The 26,217-nt window shown below is 37.6% G+C and overlaps 1 protein-coding gene across 10 annotated transcripts; it reads right to left on the minus strand.

Moving 5' to 3' along the window:
* Positions 1 to 1,374: 1,374 nt before the first annotated feature.
* rdd4.L (Riddle 4 L homeolog) lies at positions 1,375 to 25,088 on the minus strand. Of its 10 annotated transcripts, none has more exons than XM_041568418.1 (7): positions 25,003 to 25,088; positions 16,573 to 16,640; positions 16,144 to 16,179; positions 13,907 to 14,120; positions 12,552 to 12,746; positions 11,257 to 11,451; positions 1,375 to 1,628 (listed from the first exon to the last, which is right to left on the minus strand). In XM_041568418.1, exons 3-7 carry the CDS (start codon positions 16,162 to 16,164, stop codon positions 1,390 to 1,392), a joined length of 864 nt encoding a protein of 287 aa, XP_041424352.1. In that variant the 5' UTR covers positions 16,165 to 16,179; positions 16,573 to 16,640; positions 25,003 to 25,088; the 3' UTR covers positions 1,375 to 1,389.
* Between the last annotated feature and the right edge of the window lie 1,129 nt (positions 25,089 to 26,217).

Genomic DNA, 26,217 nt, shown 5'->3' on the forward strand with positions numbered 1-26,217 from the left:
CTTGGAAGTGCCTTATTAAATGATAATGGCCCTCGCCAGCAGTATTTATACACATGAAGCTCCCTAGTTTGCTTGGTACATATTGACATATTGACATATTGACATATTGATATATTAAAATTTGGTTGATAACAATATTGCACAACACTAATCTTTCTTGAAAAAGAAAAAGCAATTAAAAAGGGAGGGTACAAATCTCCAAGGGTGGCCTGAAGGGCATTTAGGATGGCTGGATTATGTCTCCAAGGGTGGCCTGAAGGGCATTTAGGATGGCTGGATTATGAAATGACCCTCAGGAAAATTAAAAGCAGTTCTTCAACTCCCAATATGTATATACCTAGGGGCCGATTCACCAAGGGTCGAATATCGAGGGTTAATTAACCCTCGATATTCGACTAGGAACTAAAATCCTTCGACTTCGAATATCGAAGACGAAGGATTTAGGGCAGATAGTACATCGAATGATCGAAGGATTATTCCTTCGAACGAACGATTAAATCCTTCGAAACGAATGATTCGAAGGATTTTAATCCAACGATCAAAGGAATATCCTTCGATCAAAAAAAGTTAGCCAAGCCTATGGGGACCTTCCCCATAGGCTAACATTGACTTCGGTAGCTTTTAGATGCCGAACTAGGGGGTCGAAGTTTTTTTTAAAGAGACAGTACTTCGACTATCGAATGGTCGAATAGTCGAACGATTTTTACTTCGAATCCTTCGATTCGAAGTCGTAGTCGTAGTCGAAGGTCGAAGTAGCCCAAAAAAAACTTCAAAATTCGAAGTTTTTTAACTTCGAATCCTTCACTCGAAGTTAGTGAATCGGCCCCCTAATGTTAGTTTACTTTTGTTAATTATGTACAAAGATATTACAGAGTTTATGAAGCATAATTTAACTTTATGTGGAGAAGCAAAATAGCAGTAATGGGAAATGGAGAGTCCAGAGGACTAACAACATTTGTTCCCCACATTGAGCAGATTAGAGTCAGGTATTTTTGTAAATGCCTAAATCAATCATTGAATCCATTAACATATTTTGTATAAATTTTATGCACATTGGAGAATATTTTGCTTTATCTCATTGGGGTCATATATTCCTGAATATGGAAAGTCTATATAGATAATGGAATATGGTGCACTGCCCATTCCAGTCATGTCCCCATCCCACCCCATTTCCAAGATGTGAGGCTGTAACTTTTGAACAAGATGATTCATTTGATTCAATGATCCCGATTCACAAAAAAGAATGGAATAAATAACCAATAACAGTAAATTATTTTTGTATAACATTCATTCATTCACTGGGAATGATGAATAATTCTTATTAAACTTTATACATTTTACATCTTAAAAGAGTTGTCCAGCACAGTGAAGATGATAAACCAACAGATTTTAGAGATAAAGACCCACATATGCACTTCTGGAGTTTTTCTTAATTTTTAGAAGGAAGGCATTGCCTGGGCAGAAGACAGGACCAGATTTGCCACGTAGAAAGATATGAGGTCCCTTGCAGGAACACCCAGTCTTGCAGACTGTCGGACAGATCTTGAGTGGATTTTTAAAGTTCTGACCATGCAAGGAACAGTAAGATCCACATGATTCCCAGAATTGATTAGGTAGGCAATTCTGCTCTGTCAGAAAAAAATAAAATTGTTAAGTATGAGTGTGATATTAATATTAAAGATGGACAGTTCAGTGGATATATATCCTCTATAATGTCAAGCAACATGCCTAAGATCTGCAAAGAATGTGTTTAGACAAGCTCCTGCTTTGAGGCCACTGGGAGCAACATACAAGGGGTTGGTGAGTAACATGTTGCTCGTGAGCTACTGGTTGGGGAACACTGTCTTAAAGGGACTAAACTAAGTTATTTGCAGAATAGTGCCTTGGAGGACCACTGTCTTTAAACTTCATCCAGCCTCTTGGGAACTTCAGAGAAATTTTGGCAGCGGGGAAATTAAATCAGTTTATACATTTCTAGCTAGTATAATAAATTCCATTCTCATATGTTTAAAAATTGATTCACCTCCAAATTCGACCACTTCTTACTGCTTCCGTCCTTTGAAGCCTTGTATCCACAATTATATAGAAGGTAAGAAAAAGGTCATACGCAGAATTGCTGCAAAAATTCCAGGTGCTCTTTTATTCCACTACATGTTTCGAGCTGGCGCTCTTTGACAAAGAGCGCCAGCTCGAAACATGTAGTGGAATAAAAGAGCACCTGGAATTTTTGCAGCAATTCTGCGTATGACCTTTTTCTTACCTTATATATAATTGTGGATAATAAATTCCATGTTAGGACCTCTCTGGATTCAAACCCTGTTCTGTGTGACAATATAGCAGTATAATACACAAAAGCCATGAATATCCTGTAAATTATATCCTTATAAACGGTGAGTAGTGATGTCATCAGTTATAAACGGTGAGTAGTGATGTCATTTCTGTCACATGACTCACTAAAATTTGTGTATTATAATAAATAAAGTACCCCCAGTTGCAAAATATGAGGATATTAGAAGTTACCTCGGAGTTCCATGACCTGTATAAAAACTCAGCCTTCAGCCTCGTACTTTTATATGGTCATGAAACTCCTCGGTAACTAATAATATCCTTATATTTTACAAGAGGGGGTACTTTATTCACTATATATTAGTCTGTTTAGGGGCCATATAAGCCTGCCTCTGGATACTGGTGCTTGGTTATTCGCTCATTTGCTGAAACTAGTCGATTTATTATGAAGCATCCTCTACTTGGTTCCTGATTCACTGTCTGGTTCCTGTATTCCCTGCCAGAGGAACTTATGTTGCCTATCTATGATGTCATGTTTTTATGTTAAAAAGTATGTGGGAGACAAGGATTCCTTCTCTGATTTGCTGCTTCTGTATATTACCTCTGAGTTCCATGACCTGTATAAAAACACTCGGCCTTCGGCCTTGTGTTTTTATATGGTCATGAAACTCCTCAGTAAGTTATAATATCCTTATATTTTACAATAGGGGGTACTTTATTCACTATATATATAATTAGATGATATTTGATATAGATGATAGTTATCTAATATATATATATATATCACTCTCAAAGTGAGCACTTTTGACAGATACTTTGTAAACACTGGTACCTGTTAAAAGATGTCTATCCCACAGTTACAGATTTTAAACAGATGCCTATGATCTCGTTCAGAAAAGTAACTCCTTCACCCAGACAATATACGTTCTTGGGTCCTCCCAAGGATGGTATGTTCCGGTGTAAGGGTTGTGTCCAATGTCGATTTGTTTACATTTTGAAAATCCAGTCACTCATAGGACTTTCAATATTAGAGGACACTTGATCTTATTTATGTGGGAGAAACGGTACAAAAAATTAGGGATAGGTTTTCCCAACACAGCTCTACAGTGAATACTCGTAATTACATACTACGGGGGAAAACGGACTAACGCTGGCGAAAATCGCCAGCATTTACTGGTTAACTGTTCCTTGATTAGCCCTCTTGTATATATTTACGTTTGGGTAATGATTATGGGCTCTCACAATATGGGATATAATGCTAAATTTAATGCTAAATACTGTGCCTTCTATGTTTAGAATGAGTATTCATTCTAATCTGCATATCGTTTATGATGAACAATAAATGCTACAATATGTTTTACCTTTTTTTACAAGTATGGTGGCGACTCTGCTGGAATCTATATGGATTGACTCGCCACATATGAGTTTAGCCACCCAACTGATTTTTCAACGTAAGTGAGTGTGCATTACAGATGTTGGACTGTTTTATATATACATCTATACATATTATTATTATTGGTGTTTTGCTAACCTCTGTCCATAGATAATAACAAACAAGGGAAAGTTGTGCTCACCACTAAAATTTTTAACAATATTAATCGGGGGTGCAATGAGGCTGTGACCACAAAATTCACATAGACAAATACAAGAGTCCTCTGCACTCAACCCATTATCAATATATTTAAGACATTGAGACATTTTGTGCCTTGAGCTACTAAAAAATGCCTTACCCTTTAAACAAAACAGGGATTGTTTGTCCATATATTGCAATATATTTAACCTGAACAACTTCGTCAAAGTCATCCCATATCTGGCCAGTCCTACACTCAATTTTCATCTGATTTATTAACAATTCTATTGCTTCATTATACATTTTGCACAGGGACTAAGTTTTACCTGTAACTTATTTGCTGCTTTCAAGGTTAAAACTCCCAAACTTGGCTGACCTTTTATTGGCCACCACTGGGATCACCTGACTATAGCTGGGAAGGGTGGGAGCTACAACATGGAGCTGTATAAATAATCCTTATTGGAACCAAACCAGCCTATTGGGTTTATTTAATGTTTACTTGATTTTCTAGTAGACTTACGGTATGAACATCCTAATTACGGAAAGATACGTTATACAGAAAACCTCCAAAAAGGAGCAAAATGTTTGCTAAAACTAAATTAAAACCTGTAAAACCCTTTCCTATTTACCAAGATTATGTCTCCTTAGCACTTCTCAATCCCGGACATCTATATGAGAAAACCTTAACATGTACTAATGAATCAGACTTAGCTCCGTACTTACATTAAAAGGGCTGTTTAGTTTGGAAGTGCCTTACTAAATGCTAATGACCCACACCAGCAGTATTTATTCATGTGATGCTCCCAAGTTTGTTTGGTACAACAACATATTGACACATAATATTTGGTTGATATCACTATAACAATATGTATCTTTCTTCCACGATTGGACCTTATTTATAATTACAAAAAAGTATGATTTAATCAGATCTGGGACAAACTCAATAAAATCGAGTGAAAATCCATTTTTTTCAGGTCTTTTCCCAAAAAGCCAGAATTTTTCATCTTTTTGCCTGAAAAGTCAGAAATAGTCAGATTTTAGGGCTAATTCCAGCGCAGACCACAGAAACTTCCTAATAGGATAGGGACCTCTCCCATTGACTTATATACAACCTCAGCAGGTCTGAGATGCCAGATTTTGGGATTCTGATTTTTTGGAGCATCAGGCTTTAATTAATCTCGAAAATGTTTTTTTTCCCACTAAATATGTGGATTTTATATTAAAAACTTACATCTTTCGGGATTTATTAAAGCCTGATGCTCCAAAAATTCAAATGACTGATGACTCACCATCTGGGGGATGGGAGTTGTCCACCCAGGGGAAGCAAGAAGTAGTAGTCTGAGAGATACATGCTAAGGGCCAGATTTACTAAAGAGAAAAAAAACACTAGCGAAAATTTGTCAGCATGACTATTCTACGCTCTCCAATCCTGATTCAGGCCTGTCTGACTATTCTACGCTCTCCAATCCCGATTCCGGCCTGTCTGACAATTCTACACTCTCCAATCCCGATTCCGGCCTGTCTGATTATTCTTAACTCTGCTAGTACTGGCCCAGCCTGTCCGTCCACGCTGCATTGTCTGGTCTGTCTTCCAAGCTGTGTTGTCTTCCATCCAGTATCCTTGGTGAAACGATTGTGCCCCTTTTGCTCATCCAGAACCTGTAGCTTTGCTCCTCTCTTAGTAAGACCTGGCGGCATCCAATTAGCCGAGGGCTTCTCCCGAGGTGAAAGGCGACTGTTAAAGGCAGAAGCAAGAGCCGAGACTAGGGAGCCTAGAATTGGTTCTGGAGTTAGGGTACCGAACGTGACATCAATCTATTATCAATATATCAGGGGAAAGTGAAACATTTTGTGCCTCAAGCTACTAAAAAATGCCTTACCCTTTAAATGAAACAGGGATTGTTTGCCCATATTTTACAATATATTTAAGCTGATCAACTATGTCAAAGTCATCCCTGATCTGGCCAGTCTTACACTCAATTTTTCATCTGATTCATTAGGTATTCTATTGCTTCGTTATACATATTAAACAGGGACTACATTGTACTCAACGTTTTGTGGTCACAGGCTCATTGTACCCCCTCCTTATGGTTTAAAATTTAGCAGTGAGCACAACTTTCCCTTTTTCCAGAAGGTTTATGATTAGCCTTCAGAATTATGTTGAACTTCAACGTTGGAGGTGACTGGAGGTGATGTGAAAGATATATTATGAACAACATTCATTAGTCCCATATTGTAACATAAAAAAGTTCTTATTAGCCAAATGAGATCCCCAATCTCCCAGTGCTACCAGGATTGGGAACACTTCTAGGAAAGCCAAATTCTTGTTCAGACTTGCCTCTATCCTTAGGTTTGGTTAGGCTCATACACAACATTGGTTTTGCAATAATGATTCAAAGCCCACAGATGTAGCCTCATCTCTAAACATTTGCAGCGGTTTACTGTCTGCAAAGTTCTCCTGCCTACAGGTGCAACTGCAGGAATTCCTTCCAGATCCTATGATCATTCCTGATTTCCGCTAGAATGCGAACATGCCAGTTGGGATCTTTCCTGAGACTAGTGGAATAATGACGGTGTTAAATAATAATCAAGTCTCTGTCCCATGGGGTCAATGTCACAGCAGTTACTATTATATTATTATTATTATTATTAATAATAATAATAACATGCATTTTTATAGCGACCAGTACCAATACAAAAGGTGAGGATGGCCCTATGTAAAAGATCTTACAAACTAAAATGGAAAGGGAATAAGACATAAGGTAAGGGCTTGGCCAAGATCAGAAAGAGAGATGGGAGATGTAGCATATGGTGTTGCATATGGTAGCTAAACAGAATGAGGGTAGGGTAATCTAAATAAGTGTGATTTAAGAGATATTTTGAAAGCAAAAAGTTTGGGAGAAAATCAGACAGACTGTTGGAGAGAATTCCAGAGGAGGGGTGAAGCCATTGCAAAGTCTTGAAGGAAAGCATGTGAGGATGTGATAAGAGATAAGAGTTAAGGAACAAGTCAGTAGAGGAGCGTAGTTAGTGGTGGGTGAGAATCTAGAGATGAGTTCAGAGATGCAGGGTGGGAGGGGAGTTATGAAGTGCTTTGAATGTAAGATTCATTCGTTTGAATTTTATTCTGAAGGGTAGTGGAAGCCAGTGCAAAGATTTGAAGAATGGCATTGGAGAGGAGGAGCAGTTACTGAGGTGTATAAGCCTAGCGCCAGTGTTCATTATGGACTGGAGAGTCTCTATCAGGGAAGGCCAATTAATAGAAAGTTACAGTAGTCTACACATGATCTGATGACGGTGTGAATAAGAGTTTTGACATCTTGGGTGATAAATGATCATATGTGGGATATGTTGCATAGGTGAAAGTGGCATTATTTAACAAGTGACTGGACTTTAGCGACTTTAGCTGTTAAAAGTCATTTGTTAGTCGGCAGTCTCAATGGAGTTGTTGCCTAAAACTAGATTGTAGGGTGCCCAGCAGGTTATTGTCAGAGAGGAATAGCATTAGTCAGTTATAAACTTGGTGCTCAAGTAGCTTAGAGACGAGTAAAGGGTCTACCCTGTTCAAGGAAATCACCCTCCCGTAGCAACTAACATTTGAGACAGCAAAAAAAATGTAAGTGGGAAATTCCAGGATAGAGAAGAAACAATAGAGCTAAGGTCCTGGCAAGATGACTGGTGTAAAAATGACTGAAACATTGCTACCCAAAAGTCTTTTTTGGCTGAAGAGCTTTCCTCACAATGGTGGGCTGAAGGGCATTTCGGTGGCTGGATTATGAGCTGACCGCCAGGAAAATGAAAAGCAGTTCTTCAAATTGCTAACGCTCCCAAAATGTATATACCTAATGGTTAGTTTGTTTTTGTTTCCAAGATGTGAGGCTGTAACTTATAAACTAGATGATTCATTTGACTCTACAGATAATGATCAATGATCTTGATTCAAAAGAATGGAATAAATAAGCAAAAGCGGTAAATTCTTTTTTGTGTTACGTTTACTCATTCACTGGGAAAGATGAATGTTTCATATTAAACTTTATACATTTTACATCTGGTAAGAGCTGTCCAGCACAGTGAAGATGATAAGCCAACAGATTTTAAAGATAAAGAGCCAAATATGCACTTCAAGAATTTTCCTTAAATTTTAGAAGGAGGGCATTGCTTAGGGAGAACGCAGAGTCCAGATTTGCCACGTAGAAAGATATGAGGTCCCTTGCAGGAACACCCAGTCCTGCAGACTGTCGGACAGATCTTGGGTGGGTTTCTAAAATTCTGACAATTCAAGGGACAGGCATATCCACATGATTCCCAGAATTGATTAAGTGGGCACCTTTGCTCTGTCAGAAAAAAATACAGTTGTAAGCATAAGCATTAACAATATTAAAGATGAACAGTTCAGTATGTATATATTCTCTATAATTTCAAGCACCATGCCTAAGATCTACAAAGTATGTGAAGACAATGAAAAATTATATTTTTTTAAAAATCACATTAGCATGGATTTTTGGTAGAGGATGAAGTGCCATAATTCTATTGAAATCAATATAGACAGATACTGCGTACAATCTTTTTTACCCGTGAGCCACATTCAAATGTAAAAAAGAGTTGGGGAGCAACACCAGAAATGAAAAGTCCCTGGGGGTGCCAAATAAGGGCTGTGATTGGCTATTTGGTAGCCCCTATATGAACTGGCAGGACACCTGGTTTGGCAGGACACCTGGTTTTTATGCAACCAAAACTTGTCTCTAAGCCTGGAACTCAAAAATAATCACCTGCTTTGAGGCCACTGGGAGCAACATCCAAGGGGTTGGTGAGGAATATGTTGCTAACATGCCACTGGTTGGGGATCACTGTCTTAAAAGGACTAAACTAATGTTCTTGATATTTGATGGATCACAGAGAGCAGAATAGTGCCTTGTAGGACCACTGTCATCCTGCTTCTTGGGAACTTCAGAGAAATTTTGGGCAGTTGGAAATTTAAATCACTTTATACATTTCTTTTTAGATTCCCTGTATAATAAACTCTTTGTTAGGACCTCTCTGGATTCAAAATCTGTTCTGTGTGATAATGTAGCAGTGCATTAGTCTGTTTAGGGGCCAAATAAGCCTGCCTCTTGATACTAGTGCTTGGTTATTAGCTCATTTGCTTAGAACTAGTATATTAGTCTATATATCATGAAGAATCCCCTGCCTGGTTCCTGATTCACTGTCTGGTTCCTAGTTCTTGCCTGGTTCCTGTATTCCCTTCCAGAGGAACTTATGTTGCCTATCTATGATGTGATGTTTTTATGTTAAGAAGTATATGGGAAAAAGGGATCCCTTCTCTGATTTGCCGCTTCTGTGTTAAATTAATTAATAATACATGTTTTTTTACTTAGAGATTTCCAAAAGGGAAAGAAAGGGTTAAGACATATTCAAGACAAAGAGCCAGATATACAAAGATAAGCCTACAGGAGAGTCTGTTTGGCAGTACACATGGTTTTTATGTAACCAAAACTTGCCCCGAAGCTCAGAATTCAAAAATAAGCACCTGCTTTGAGGCCACTGGGAGCAACATCCAAGGGGTTGGTGAGCAATATGTTACTCACATGCCACTGTTTAGGGATCACTGTTTTAAAGGGACAAAACTAATGTTTTTTATATTTGCAGAATAGTGCTTTGGAGGACCACTGTCTATAAACTTCATCCCGCCTCTTGGGAACTTCAGATAAATTTTGGGGCAGTGGGGAAATTAAATCAGTTTATACATTTCACCTGAAGTAGCGTCGGGGTGACCGACCATATAGGATTTGACAACATTCACGGCAACACTGTGGAGACTCTCAATGATCTTCCTTCTCATAGTTGTCTCGGGGCTAGTCTCTCACAGACACAACAGTGGAGTCTCTCCAACTGTCAAAGGACTCTTCACCTGCGGGTACAGGATCTGTGCCTGAAAACACTTTAAGTCTCTTAAAATTACCATTCCAGGCCAGCTGTGTCAATTAGTCAGTCAGTTGTCCCTGGGGAAGCCAGTCAGCCACCAGAGCTATGCCAACTCCTGACAGGATGGACATATCTTTACCTGACTCTTTTCAGCTGGTGAATCAAACAATGTCTTGTTCAGCGGCACACTCTCCTCTCACTCTAATTGGTCTGCATCAGGCATGTCAGGCAGAACAATCTTCCATGGCCCTACACTTTCAGTATCAATATCAGGGGGAACCAGGTCACTATCTATCTCTCTGGGGCTCTCTCTCTATAAGAATATTCAGCAGGACCCCAGCAGAATCTTGCTGTGAGGCAGCCACCCTTGGGCAGTAAAACGTCTGTTCCCCCACAGCGGCAACCTTTCGGGCGTTAAGTCCCAATGCAGTACACCACTGGCAAACACTTTGTGATTTTTCAAAGGCAGACATATTTTCATCAAACATATCCAGCTTCCCAGTCGACATCTCAGCAGTGCCTCCAACCATAACCCTTATTTGGTTACTGTCTCTTGAAATAGCAATTAACCCTTCGCAATCAAGAGCCCTGGGTCCCTTTGGCGTATGAAAAGTACTGGGAACTGGAATTTACAGCACAGCGCCTCCACCTAGGTAACACTGAGGAGCACACCTGAGGGGGTTTCCACTAGGAAAAATAAAACACACACAGTTTGCAGTATACCGTATAAACTTTATGTAAACTCTATTTAGTAACTGTAAATGAAAATCACACAATATTAACCCCTGGCACAGTCTCTCAATGCCGCAATCCCACACTGGGTGGATAAATACAGAATAAATCCAGTCAGTTCAATGTCCCTTCCCCAAGAGCTCTTATATCCCTATGTAGCGCTACCTGCCCAAAGGTACCTTTCCCTTTGAAAGTAGTAGCTGCTCCCATGTGGCAGGTACATGAGAAAGACCTGTCCTCACCCTGGGCAACACATAATGGCCAAAGTATCCACAGGCAGAAGATAGAAACAGGCTCTCCCTGGAACTCCTTTTTATGCAGCACTGTCACACACCACAGATCTGTATCTCTCTGGCTGCTGCAGCATAGAACCCCTGTTAAGCTCTGTTGGAACTTTGAGAACCTGTACATTTGGCTCCAAAGTCAGGCACTCCCTCTCTCCAAAGGATGCACTGGGGCGCCCAGCCATCGGATGGCTTTCCACCCTGTAACTGGGCTGGATGATGTCACAGACATAAAAACAGGGGAAGGATTTGTCTGATCCCCTACATTACCTATATATGATGTGATGTTTGTATTTTAAGAAGTATGTGGGAGAAAAGGAATCCTTCTGTGATTTGCTGCTTCTGCATTAAATTAATTAATAATATTTGCTTTAGATATTTAGTTAGAGCTTTATGCCATGGAAAGAAAGGGTGAAGACATGTTCAAGAGCCAAATATACAAAGTTAAGAGTTTTCCTTTACCTTGAGAAGGAGGGCATTGACTGGGCAGAACACAGGGGCCCGAGGTGCCATTTTGAAAAATATAGGGTTGCTTGCAGAAGCACCCTCTCTGGCAGGACAATATGCACGCAGCTGGTGGGTTTCTGAAGTTCTGACAATTCAAGGGACAGGCAGTTCCACAAGAATTCCAGACTTGATTAGGCGCGCAGCTCTCAACTGTCAGAAAAGAGATAACCATAAATATGAAAATGCTTTATAAGTTTATAAGTCTGATCATTAAAAGATAAACAGTGTATATAGAGATATATATATATATATATATATATATATATATATATATATATATATATATATATATATATATATATATATATATATATATATATATTCTATAAGTTGAAATACCAAACCCAAAAACATACTGGGAGGCCCATTAATTAAAGGTCAAATTTTAGTGGAATTAATGCTTTGAGATTAAACTCATTTTCTCTAAATCATTTAAAACTTTTACTAGCAAAAACAAAATCCAAATAACTCTAAGGGGCCCATTTACTTAGTTCGAGTGAAGGAATAGAGGAAAAAAAGTTTGAATTTCAAATGGTCGAATATGGCTACTTTGACCATAGAATGGGCTACTTTGACCTTCGACTATGACCTTCGACTTCGAATCAAACGATTCGAACTAAAAATAGTTTGACTATTCGACCATTCGATAGTCGAAGTACTGTCTCTTTAAAAATTTCTTCGACCCCCTAGTTCGCCACCTAAAACCTACCGAGGCCAATGTTAGCCTATGGGGAAGGTCCCCATAGGCTTCCTAACAATTTCCTGATCAAAGGAATATCCTTCGATCGATGGATTAAAATCCTTCGATCGTTCGATCGTAGGAATAGTGCAAAATTCTTCGACTTCGATATTCGGAGTCGAAGGATTTTACTTCGACGGTCGAATATCAGGGTTAATTAACCCTCGATATTCGACCCTAGGTAAATGTGCCCCTTTAAAAGTCTGAAAGGCTAAAAAAAAAAGGTCCAATCAGCACAGCTCCCATTGACTTCTATAGGACCTCGACTAGTTTTATTTGCAGATGTTTTGTATTCAAGATTTTTTTGTGGTTTTACACTTAGGGGGTTGTTTAGCAAAATCAGAATTTCCTGAAAACAACTTCGACCAAATCCGCACAGATTTTTCCCCTTATAGTTCAATACATTTTCCCGAATATTTCTTGTTTGGGGGAAAAAAACTTTCTGCCATGGAAAGAAAGGGTGAAGAAATGTTCAAGAGCCAAATATACAAAGTTAAGAGTTTTCCTTTACCTTGAGAAGGAGGGCATTGACTGGGCAGAACACAGGGGCCCGAGGTGCCATTTTGAAAAATATAGGGTTCCTTGCAGAAGCACCCTCTCTGGCAGGACAATATGCACACATCTGGTGGGTTTCTGAAGTTCTGACAATTCAAGGGACAGGCAGTTCCACACGAATTCCAGACTTGATTAGGCGCGCAGCTCTCAACTGTCAGAAAAGAGATAACCTTAAATATGAAAATGCTTTATAAGTTTATAAGTCTGATCATTTAAAAAGATAAACAGTGTATATATATATATATATATATTATATATATATATATATATATATATATATATATATATATATATATATATATATAAAATATATATATATATATATATATATATATATATATATATATATATATATATATATATAATATATTTTATATATATTCTATAAGTTGAAATACCAAACCCAAAAACATACTGGGAGGCCCATTAATTAAAGGTCAAATTTTAGTGAATTAATGCTTTGAGATTAAACTCATTTTCTCTAAATCATTTAAAACTTTTACTAGCAAAACAAAATCCAAATAACTCTAAGGGCCCATTTACTTAGTTCGAGTGAAGGAATAGAGGAAAAAAAGTTTGAATTACAAATGGTCGAATATGGCTACTTTGACCATCGAATGGGCTACTTTGACCTTCGACTATGACCTTCGACTTCGAATCAAACGATTCGAACTAAAAATAGTTTGACTATTCGACCATTCGATAGTCGAAGTACTGTCTCTTTAAAAAATTTCTTCGACCCCTAGTTCGCCACCTAAAACCTACCGAGGCCAATGTTAGCCTATGGGGAAGGTCCCCATAGGCTTCCTAACAATTTCCTGATCAAAGGAATATCCTTCGATCGATGGATTAAAATCCTTCGATCGTTCGATCGTAGGAATAGTGCAAAATTCTTCGACTTCGATATTCGGAGTCGAAGGATTTTACTTCGACGGTCGAATATCAGGGTTAATTAACCCTCGATATTCGACCCTAGGTAAATGTGCCCCTTTAAAAGTCTGAAAGGCTAACAAAAAAAAAAAAGGTCCAATCAGCACAGCTCCCATTGACTTCTATAGGACCTCGACTAGTTTTATTTGCAGATGTTTTGTATTCAAGATTTATTTGTGGTTTTACACTTAGGGGGTTGTTTAGCAAAATCAGAATTTCCTGAAAACAACTTCGACCAAATCCGCACAGATTTTTCCCCTTATATTTCAATACATTTTCCCGAATATTTCTTGTTTGGGGGAAAAAAACTTTCTGCCATGGAAAGAAAGGTTGAAGAAATGTTCAAGAGCCAAATATACAAAGTTAAGAGTTTTCCTTTACCTTGAGAAGGAGGGCATTGACTGGGCAGAACACAGGGGCCCGAGGTTCCATTTTGAAAAATATAGGGTTCCTTGCAGAAGCACCCTCTGTTGCAGGACAATATGCACACATCTGGTGGGGTTCTGAAGTTCTGACAATTCAAGGGACAGGCAGTTCCACAAGAATTCCAGACTTGATTAGGCGCGCAGCTCTCAACTGTCAGAAAAGAGACAACCTTAAGTATGGAAATGCTTTATAAGTTTATAAGTCTGATCATTTAAAAGATAAACAGTGAGTATGTATATTCTATAAATTGAAATACAAAACCCAAAATTTACATACAATATACTGGGAGGCCCATTTATTAAAGGTCAGATTTTAGTGACATTAGAACTTTTTGAAACCAGGATTAAACTTATTTTCTCTAAAACCACATTATTAAATGAACCGAATATATAAAGCATGAATGAAAAAAATGCTGATTGATGTGCTAAAATATACAAAAACCTCTACAGCTTTTACTAGCAAAACAATCCAAACACCTCTAAAAGTCTGAAAGGCTAAAAGAAAGGTCCAATCAGCACAGCTCCCATTGACTTCTATAGGACCTCAACTAGTTTTGTATTGAAGTTTTTTTTTGTGTTTTTATACTTAAAGGGTTATTTCGTAAAATCCGAAAATGTCTTAGAATTTTCTGAAAACTACTCCGACCAAATCCCCACAGATTTTTTCCCCTTAAATATCAATACATTTTCCCCCGAAAATGTCTGGGGAAAAAAAACTCAATAAAAACAAATTTTTCGATTTGAGTTATTTTTTTTCCATGAAAGATTTTTGACTTTTCCCTTTAAAATGCAGATGAGAAAAAAATCTGACTTTAATAAATAACCACATGTATAAATCTTAAATTTTTTGAGAAATAAAAAACATGAATTTTTATAGAAAAAATGTGATTTGCTAAAAAAAGAAATCCGAATATTAGTAAATAGACCTCCTTAAACAATATTTTTATTGGATCAGGCATGTATTTCTGGTAGAGAATAATGTATTGAATTGAAATACTAAACCCAAAATTTACATTCAACATACAACACTTAGGGGGTTATTTAGCAAAACCCGAAAAACGTCTGATTTTCTGAAAACTACTCAGACCAAATCCACACAGATTTTTCTCCCTTATATATCAATAAATTTTCCATAGAATGTCTTGTTTGGGGAAAAAACTGGATAAAATCATGAAAAAATCTGACTTTTTTGATTTGATGCCCGAAAACCGCTACTTTTTCGGATTTGATGCCTGAATACCACAACTTTTTTGGAAACCCGGTGCAAATCAGTATATGTTTGCGACATCTGCCATTGACTTCTACATGAACTCGGCAGGTCTGAGTTGGAGTTCTTTTTTATTTGAAATTTTAACAACCTCTGGGTTTAATAAATAAAAATTTGAGTTGGTTTATTTTCCATGAAAAATGTGTGTTTTTTTACTTTAAAAGGCTGATGAGAAAAAAATCAGATTTCAATAATAACTCCATGTATAAATCTTACATTTTTTGAGTTTTAGAGGAAAAAAAACGTGTTTTTAAAGAGAAAATGTGATATGTAAAAAAAAAAAAGAAATCCAAATATTAGTAAATAGACCTCCTAAGACACTATTTTTATTGGATCAGGCATGGATTTCTGGTAGAGAATAATGTAATGTGATTTTATTTGAATCAATACATACCCCTCTCTCCAATCTCTCTGTGGGGAGATAATAACATCTCAACACAGAAAACCCCTGTAACTTAATTCAGCCCTTTTTTATTTCACAGCAATTGTGGGTGGTTGGGCAGTTATTAAATCAGTTTAACGTATTTCTATATATACTCTCTGTATAATAAACTCCTTATCTGTAAGCCTGAAACACAGACATCAATTAGCAAAAGTAAAGGGCTCTGATTATACACAGCTCTGTATCACTTTTGGGAGAGGCTGAAAGAGGCATAAGGCAAAACGACAAAAGAAATATGCATTTCAACTTTTATTTATTTATTTTGGCTCATTTTGACCAATTGGATTCAGTATACTGGCCATTTTACATACCAGCCCCTTACAAAGGGATAAAGATAGGAAAAAGATTGGAAAAAGCCATTAGAATACAAAATACTGCATTCCAACGTAGAGCTAATTTATGTGAATGTAAGACATAATGTTTATATATTGTAGATGAAATATAAGAGTTATTTGATATATTTCTTTATTGGTATTTTACTTACTTCCATCATCTCCATAGACATAAAGTGGATGTAATGCTAAAAAAGAAATAATGTACAAAGTTATGTCAATAATAAACAATCTATTGTTAAAGAAAAATGTATTGAAAAAAAAAATGTAATAAAAGCTTCTCAACAATCTGTCTCTCTACATACAGCATTGTGTCGGAGTCGGTTATCTTGAAAAACAGTTAGCTCTAATGCTAATTGTCTAGGCATAGGGAGCACATACCAATGTATCTGATATACTGTAACTGTTCATTAAAATCTGACTCCAGCTCCTGCAAGAAGAGAGACAGATTGCTCAGAAGGATATAGGGAAGTGTAATTTACAGTAGGTACGGTCTGGATGTTGTTATTTGTTTTTAATTTTGTTTTCTCTACTAATAAATAAAATAATAAAAATACACAAGGATTTCAGTTCACACTTACCTAGAGCGCAGACGATAAACATGGTGCTCACTCTCAGCATTTTTCTATTTTTATTTTCTTGTCGTTATCTGAAGAAAAGATATTTTGAAATGATTTAGTCCCCAATCAAGTGTGTATATACAAGTGTGTAAAACTGGGAAGAGGGGTGTAGTTGGGAAATATAAAACACACTGAACTCGGAGATTGCATACAAATGCAACTGGAGAGTTGCATTTGTATGCACTGTCCTTTTTGTAAATGTAAATTTTCATTTCAAAACACCTTCCATGCCAGCATGGAAGGTGTTTTGAAATGAAAATTTACATTTACAAAAAGGACAGTGCAGCAAGTTTTTGCAAATCGACAGTTTTATCAACAGTACAAAAATGAATTTTCACCAAGAAAAATGTTGCCATGTTCATAGTCAACTCCCAATCTAAAGAGCCTCACCTACTGTATGGTATTGCTGCAGTTATATAGGGAAAATTCCCTAGAATTCATGTGAGTTTTTTTTAAAAAAATTGATTATCTAAAACTTGAATGAATTTTACCGACATGAAAACTTGAATCTAAATTAAATTTGAGTTATTTCTCTGAAAAATGTCAGGAAGGCTACTAAGATGTCAAAATTGGTCCCTGGACCTCTCCCATTGACTTATGCATGAACTTGGCAGGTTTTAGGTGGGGAATAGTCGAATTTGAGTTCTTAAAAGGCCAGGGTATGATACATTTTGAAATTAAAATTAAAATTTTAATCAAATTTGGATAATTCCCAATTTGAATTTGAGAGTTTTGGCCATAAAAATAATAGGAAACGGCAAAAATCCATTAAAAAGCATTGAAGTCTTTGGGCGACAATTTTTTTGACGAGCAACTATTTTTTTTTCTCCCAATTGAGTCTATAGGCACCATTTTCATGGCGAATCTGAGTAACTGAAACATTCATTTGTTTCCATTGATCAAATATATTCAATTAATCCCCAAATGATCCTCCAGATGACTTATGGTCAGGCTCATCAACAGCTGAGTAGAGTAGCCATCTCCACTATAGTATCATAGTTAATGAAAAAAACCGGAGAGCCTTCCAGTGTGAATAAATGTAGCTTTTATTGACGCACTACATGTTTCAGACCTCAAGGGTCCTTCCTCTGGTGCAAGTTAATCCATTAATCGAATCAGTTCAGTCTAGGGAGTCTGTTAAGATTACACGGTTAATTTATTTTCTTTGTCAATCTATAATTATAAAACACGATTTTTTTATGATGTAGAGAGACAATTTACAAAAGTTTTTTTTTTATTTGTGGTTTTCAAGTTATTTAGCTTTTTATTCAGCAGATCTCCGGTTTGCAATTTCGGCCATTTGTTTTCAAGACTCCAAATTACCCTAGCAATCATGTATTGATTTGAAAGATTAATAAAAAGTAACAATAATACATGTGTAGCCTTGGAGAGTGTTTCTTTTTAAATGAGGTCAGTGACCCCCATTTGAAAGTTGGAAGGAGTCAGAAGAAGAATAAGGCAGATAATTAAAACACTACAAAAAAGAAAAAATGAAGGCCATTTGAAAACTTGCTTAGAATTGGCTATTTTATAACAAACTAAAAGTTAACTTAAAGGTGAACCACCCCTTTAAAATTAAAATTTTACATAAATTACATTGTTTAAGTTAAATTAAAATGTAAAAATGCTAAATTTACATTACAACTCTCTCCAGTTCTCTTTCCTACTAACCACACTCCTCTTTCCATGGTTAATGCTCATCCATACAAAAGATTTACTTACATTAGAAGAACTCGTTAGCTTGCAAGTGCCTTGTTAAATGATACCAACCCATGCCATGAGTATTTATATGCGCTACACTGCTGACGTTTTTTAGCTCCATAACTAGCCGACACCTTAATGTTTGGTTAATTACAGTATTGCACAAGCAGAACATGTGAAGCAATTACAGGGTGGAATTTGATGAATTGCTGATGGTTACAGTCTCGTCCCAATGTTCTTGCTTAATAAAGTACCTTTGTGTTCCTTACAATGAAATATAACAAGATTTTCTCTTTTGGTGCAAAAGCTATTTATAATCTTTTAGTCACAGTTGTTTTATATTTTTGTTTTTTGGGGGGGGGGGGGTTTAACTTCCAAATTTTTCCAATGTTTATAAATGAGCCCCACCATGTTTCTAACTCAATTGGCTTTTGGTAGAGAGGCCAGAATACTTGGCAGGAGCATTTGGATACGTTTGTAACAATTTAAGATAAGCAAAGACGCAATTGTAACAATTTAAGATAAGCAGGTCTCTTTGGGAAACTGCGACTCACAGCTTAACCTTCGTTAGCAAAACTGTATTAACACATAAAAACCACAGAAATGTGTTCAAACTTTCATAACCTGTAAAATTGACATGGTAATCAGGGAAAATGGTGTGGTCAAAAATTTGCCACGCAATCTTTTTGTCCCTCTTTCTATTTCCAAAATGTTGGGAGGTATGCAATCCCACATGATTTCTGCACTATTCACAGGAAGAATTGCAACAGGTCATTGTGGTCCATAAATGAAACGCTGCATGTACTAATGCTATGCTTGAGAAAAATCAAATCCATCAAGTTTTATTTTTCAAGCACTTTCAAAAACACACAACACAATGGTTGTTTTTTCTTACAGTGCTTGGTAAAAACAGTGAAAAACACCCATGCATTGTGCAAATTTTTCACAGTTGAAATTTTCAGCCACGACTAGTAATGGGCGAATTTCTCCCATTTTGCTTCAGTGAAAAATTTGAAAAATAGAGCCACTTTTGAATCTCTTTATGCACATCACCCCCCCCAAGCTAATTCTCAATAATTCATTTTTTCATGGCGAAAATGCTATACTGGAACATTTTCACAGATAATTTATTCGAGGAGGAAATTCACACTTTAGTAAATGTGCCCCAATGACTGATTGAGTTTGTTGTGAGCCCAGAGCATTCCTTTCTTGTCCATTTGATTTGTTGATGTAATGTCACCTTGGGTAAGAATTATTGGCTTACAATTAAGAAGGTAATTAGGGATCAGACTGGAAATAACACCCGTCTCAGGATCTCATTTACATTTCTTATTTCTAGGGACAGCCCCAACTTTCGTAACATTTGTCCCAGAGCATTATTGTCCCTGACTATGTTTTTGTCTATTTTAAAAAAACAGCCAAATGCTCAATAGGGGTTATTTGTGGACAATGATCTGAATAGAAGAAAGTGTAATAATTGTATCTAAACCAAGATCTGTATGTTTGCTTTGAATGTAACATAATAGGATGCATTGGGTCCAGGGCAAGAACAAGGGGGAAGGCAAAAGAGTCACTTGTCTAGCAGTGGCATAAATAAGTGCTATGGGGCTCCACTTTATTTATTATAATACACAAGTTTCAGTGAGTCATGTGACAGAAATGACTTCAGAACTCACCGTTTATAACTGATGACACCAGAACTCTCCGTTTATAATACAGGATATTCATGGCTTTGTGTATTATATATATATTATATATATATATATATATATATATATATATATATATATATATATATATATATATATATATATATATATATATATATATATATATATATATATATATATAGTGACAAAGAGCTATGTCCCAATAGGCTGCCTGTATATGATGGGAGGTATATAGCACCCAGCCTGAGGTATTGGCTCCTTTAACCCTTTCCCTGCCAGCAGTTTTGTCCTAGATGCGAACATCTACTGCCAAGCAGTTTTTAGATATTTTGCACTCTTTCACTTTAAGGGCCTTTCCTGGGGCGGTCTTTTAGTTTTACCCAGCAAAACAATATATTGTTTTTTTCAGGACAACCTGAACTTTCAAAATATGCAGGAATTTTGGTGTAATTCTACTTCTGTAAAAAAATATTGGCTTCTAAGTGTCCAATAAAATGAAAAAAATCATGTTTCACAAAGAACAATCACATATATCAGAAACATCATTTACTTTATGTATGAAAAACACAGCCTATTTGGAAAGGTCTATGTCTCCTGAATGCGGCAATACCAAATATATATCGTTTTATGGAGATTTCTCACTTGTATAGATCAAAATCTACAAGCAGTACACAACCAAATTTCCAAAGCACCGCTCCCCAAACGGCATACTTCTGCTTTCAAGGCCAAACATTCCACTAACAGTAGGTTTACCCTAGAAAACTAGCCATTATTAGAAAGAACAGATTCTGGTGAATCAAAAATGGGTAAATATATCGTTGTACTCCAAACTACCAAGTTGCAATTGTTTCCTAAAGTTATAATGTTTTATAGAAATTGGTGAATTTTTGAAAAATTACCTCAAAGCTTCCAATCTACAGAATCATATCTCCCACAAATCATTAGGTATCAATGTAAAAACACCCCAAATATGAAAGCCTGGGGTCCGCTGAACAATTTTGATGCCCAATATATATAGGTGTACCCAAACATGTGGCATATAGGGGCCCTAAAATGTAGACACCTCATTTGAGCTATCAGTTCTGTAATTCCAGATACTGCAAAATCAACACATTTGCATCGTTTTGGGGGGGGGGGTAAAAGTAGAAAAAGTAAGTTCACCCCAGAAAACCATATATTTTCGGAAAGTACACATTCCCACGAATCTAAATTGGGTATGCATGTCTTTGTACTACAAAGTACCAAGCTGCAAATCATTCCTAAATGTGGATTTCGGTGATATTTCCAAAAATCACCGCAAAATTTCTACCCTGCAGCATCGTATTACCCACATACTTTTAGGTATCAAGAGAAATCACCCCAAATATGAAAGCCTAGGGTCCACTGAACAGTTTGATGCCCAACATGTATAGGTGTACCCAAGCACGTGGCATACAGGGGCCCCAAAAGGAAGACCCCCATATGGTCTGTCATTTCAGGTACAGCAAAATCAAGACATTTACATCGTTTTGGGGGGGGGGGCAAAAAAAGGAAAAAGTAGGTTCACCCCAGAAAACCATATATTTTCGGAAAGTACACATTCCCACAAATCTAAATTGGGTATGCATGTCTTTGTACTCCAAAGTACCAAACCGCAAACCATTCCTAAATTTGGTGATTTTGGCGACATTTCCAAAAATCACCTCAAAATTTCTACCCTGCAGCATCGTATTACCCACATACTTTTAGGTATCAAGAGAAATCACCCCAAATATGAAAGCCTAGGGTCCCCTGAACAGTTTGATGCCAAATATGTATAGGTGTATCTAAGCATGTGGCATATAAGGGCCCTAAAATTAAGACCCCCCCATATGGTCTGTCATTTCAGATACTGCAAAATCAAGACATTTACATTGTTTTGGGGGGGGCAAAATTAGAAAAGGGTAAGTTCACCCCAGAAAACCATATATTTTCGGAAAGTACACATTCCCACGAATCTAAATTGGGTATGCATGTCTTTGTACTCCAAAGTAGCAAGCCGCAAACCATTCCTAAATGTGGTGATTTCGGTGACATTTCCAAAAATCACCTCAACATTTCTACCCTGCAGCATCGTATTACCCACATACTTTTAGGTATCAAGAGTAATCACCCCAAATATGAAAGCTTAGGGTCCTCTGAACAGTTTGATGCCCAATATGTATAGGTGTACCTAAGCATGTGGCATATAGGGGCCCCAAAAGAAGACCCCCCATATAGTCTGTCATTTCAGATACTGCAAAATCAACACATTTATATTGTTTTGAGGGGGGCAAATGTAGAAAAAAGTAAGTTCACCCCAGAAAACCATATATTTTTGGAAAGTACACATTCCCACAAACCCAAATTGGGTATACATGTCCTTGTACTCCAAAGTACCAAGTCGCAAGTCTTTCATAATTTGGCGATAAAAGCAACGGTTTTTACATTTTTGAAAATCGCCTAAAAATATTGCAATTTGCCGCATTTATCTCACCCAATTTCTTGCATAAAATTGTAAAATAACATAAATATTGATGCCAAGGGACTACTGAACAGTTTGATGCCCAATATGCATAGATACACCAAGGCAGCTGGCATGTGCAGACCCCAAATAAAAATAGTGCATATGAGTTTTCTCCGCTGCCGATTCGCCTTCTGTGAACATAGACCATTGACTTCATATTATGTGCCTCAAGACCCTCCTTACAGCAAAGACCCCCCAAAACCATATGTTTTTGGAAAGTACACATTCTGACGAATCCAACAAAGATAAAGACGTCTTTCTACACCAAACTACCAAACTGCAAAGCTTTTCTAAACTTAGAGTGTCACAAAAGCGACTCACTTAACCACACTTAACTCTTGGGTTTGGCTACAAGGGGTTACAATCAGTCTCTCAATCACCTTACACACAGGTTAGACTAACATCAGACACCCCAAAAACACACCAACACCCACAAAGTTCATTCGCTGCCACCATCTATCATTAACAGGCGATAGAAACCTAATGTGACTATTCCCCTGCCCTCTATAACAGGTAATAATTCACACTACACAATGCATCAAACACTCTCTCCTATGGTAGTTACTCAGGGTAAGATCCTACTAGTCTAACAAGCACTCCAGCAGCCAAAGGGTTAATCTACATTCAAACGCACTTTCCCCGCTAGCCGTACTAGTTATCCAACATACAAATAGGCAACTTTCCCTTTCCACACATACGAAGAGTTCACACATGTAGGCACAAGCATTCATATGGGCAATGAGTTCGTTTAGAGCACAAGGACTAACGTATTAAATGATATTTAATATTTAAAAGAAACAGTGCATATGTATATATATAAAAAAATGATTTTACAAAGATGACACAGTTGCAAATACAGTAAATAAAATAAAAGGGAGTAAAAACACAAAGAAAACCCTTACTTTACCAAGTTTTGAAGTTGTCAGTGTATTTCCTCTGAGGCACCAGTTGGAAGCTGGACATACAATCCACTGAAAAAATCGAGCCTCCTTGTATGACAATGTGATATTGGGAATGTCACCTTTTTATTTCCTGCTGGGACACTCCCCTCATTACCTTATGCATGAGGTAGGAGTGCCCAGGAACATGTCGTTTACAACCCCCTGCAGGGGGTTTGCTACTCTCAGGCAATATTCCCCAATATCCCTTAATATAATACTGGTACTTGCCAGTACCCAATACTATAATAAAAACATGGGCAGGCTGTGATTCATATGTGGGCAAGAAGAACAATACCAAACACTAATAGGTTCCCACTTTCCAGTCCCCCAGGAACCAGCCCTCCTAACAGGTGGGTATAGGCTAGCCCTGTTTGGTATTGTTAGGAAGCATGTGACCTCCTCATAACTAATATGTAAGTTATGAGGTTGTGAATCCTATGACACAGGAGATATGGATACTTTCCTATAATCCATAATTTTCTACTAGCTATCCCCCCCTGCTGCTCTAGGTCCACAGCTCTGTTCTTTGATCAGCCGATCAAAGAACAGACTGGCCCAGCTTCCTTGCCCAAATGGTGTGGCTCCAGACCGTCTCAGATGACAGATATGGATGTCACCTTTCCACAGCCCCCTGGTGAGATATACAATTAAGGGTCTCTGTGTGAGCCTGAGACTGAGTAATTAAAGTATTAACTTTTAAAATGCCAGTGCAAGGTGGCCTTGGCATGACATAGAGGTTTTTACAACATTTCTGAAAATTGCCTAAAAATGCTGCAGTTTGCCGCATTATTCGCACACAATGTTTTACGTACAAAGAAAAATCACCCTAAATATGGACGTCAGAGGTCTGATGAATAGCTTGATGCCCAATATGCATAGATTGACCAAAGTATGTGGTGTGTACGGCCCCAAATGAAAAACATGCATATGAATTTTCACACTAACCAACTAAGCTGCTGAAAACAGTACCCCAACTTTGCGTTATGTGTTGTAAGACCCCCAAACTGTAAAAAGCCCCCAGAACAGCATACATTTTTGGAAAATACATATTCTGACGGATCAAACAAAGTAAAATCTATCTTTCTATACCAAAGCACCAAACAGCAAAACTATACTAAAGATACATAAGGAAAAATAATGCAGGGATAAAATTGCAATAAAACCACAAAAATTGTGTAAATCAATGAAATAACAAAATTACTGATCCAACAGCATAATTAGTGGCCAAAATCGATTACCCAATAGTCATGCTGCCAAAACAAATGTTTTTTAGGGGTAAAAAAACACAAATTAGTAAAATGAAAAAGTAAAAAAAAAAAATCCCTCTTTGTGAGTTTTTTGTGTATACATGTGTATACACTTCTAAAAGTGGTGTGACAGTGTGTATATAAGTGTGAAATAAGTGCAAATAAGTGTACATAACTTTCCCAAAAAAAAAAAAAAAAAAAAATCTTTACTAAAATGATTGTGTAACTGTGTACAGATCTATACAATGTAGTGTAGTGTGTATATAGTGTTTGTGTAGTGTGTAATTTATCAAATAAAGTCCACTTACCATTGCTGGAGCAGGAGAGAGAGTCTAATCTTCTTTCAGCAGCGTGTGTGCTGAGTCACTGCAGCCAGGAAGTGCGTGGGCGTCGCCAGAGACGCAGAAGGAAGACGGTTCTGCGATTTAAGGTCGATCCTGCAACAGGACCGACATGACAGCCCCCCAGCCTTGTTGCCCAGCGGGCTGTCAGCACTGCTAAGTCTCTGCAGAGGCGGCTAAAGCCGCTGATGCAGAGTACAGCATGTTAAACTGCAAGAACGTACAATGTACGTGCTTGGCAGTTAAAGCCCTTGCCTGCCAGAACGTACAGCGTACGTGCTTGGCAGGCAAAGGGTTAAATCTCCAGGGTAAGACAGGCTAGGACCCTGGAGCAAGGATAGTTCAATATGCTGCTCAATTATTCCACAGGTGGGACTGGTTAAGAGAGCCTGGCGGGGAGTCGGAGAGAACCTTTGAACACACGCTGTGAAGTGATTTGCACAAACTGTATTTGACTGCAACTCAAAAGAGCGACTGTTTGTTACCATCGCAGGGAACTTTCCTATGGACTGTAACACTGCAAACCGGTGAGGTTTTCCTTATTATTGACTGTTATAGCACGGAACTTGCGCCTGTTTAAGTTGTCCGGTTTGAACAATAAAACCCCAGGCAGGAGCCTGTTTCATTTGTGTTGCAAACCTAAGTCTCCTGTCTCCTCTGTAAGAACTGTTTCACCTGAGCCCTACCTGCTGCTATTCCCCACTATATATATATATAGGGTCCAGGCCAAGTGCTAGTGCAGAAAATATAAGCACTTCCGGTTTTATGATCACGCTTACTTCCGATGATGTCACGTCCTGTTTACAATGACAGAACTTCCTGATTCTTGATGGTCAGCGGGCCACAGGTCCGGGTTGCGGATAAGATATCTGTGGGTCGGGTAGCGGGTCCAAGCGGGTAAAAATGCGTTTTGCGGGTCTGGGTTGTGGGTTGCAGGTATGGGTCAGGTATGGGTTCCAAAAAATGGACCCGCGCAGGACACTAACGCAACCCATTATCAATATATTAAAGACATTGAGACATTTTATGCCTTGAGCTACTAAAAATGCCTTACCCTTTAAACAAAACAGGGACTGTCTGTCCATATATTGCAATATATTTAAGCTGAACAACTATATCAAAGTCATCCCATATCTGGCCAGTCCTACGCTCAATTTTCATCTGATTCATTAAGAATTCTAT

The sequence above is a fragment of the Xenopus laevis genome, chromosome 7L (genome assembly GCF_017654675.1).
Source record: "Xenopus laevis strain J_2021 chromosome 7L, Xenopus_laevis_v10.1, whole genome shotgun sequence".
Classification (NCBI taxonomy): Eukaryota; Metazoa; Chordata; class Amphibia; order Anura; family Pipidae; genus Xenopus; species Xenopus laevis.

What these genes read in the sequence shown, in the direction of transcription:
- rdd4.L (XM_041568417.1), bottom strand. Translation starts at nt 16,612, where the DNA reads ATGCTGAGAGTGAGCACCATGTTTATCGTCTGCGCTCTAG. An exon ending in TCAATGCCCTCCTTCTCAAG is followed by an intron (nt 12,747 to 13,906) that starts GTAAAGGAAAAC and finishes CTTTTCTGACAG; the next exon opens with TTGAGAGCTGCGCGCCTAAT. An exon ending in TCAATGCCCTCCTTCTCAAG is followed by an intron (nt 11,452 to 12,551) that starts GTAAAGGAAAAC and finishes CTTTTCTGACAG; the next exon opens with TTGAGAGCTGCGCGCCTAAT.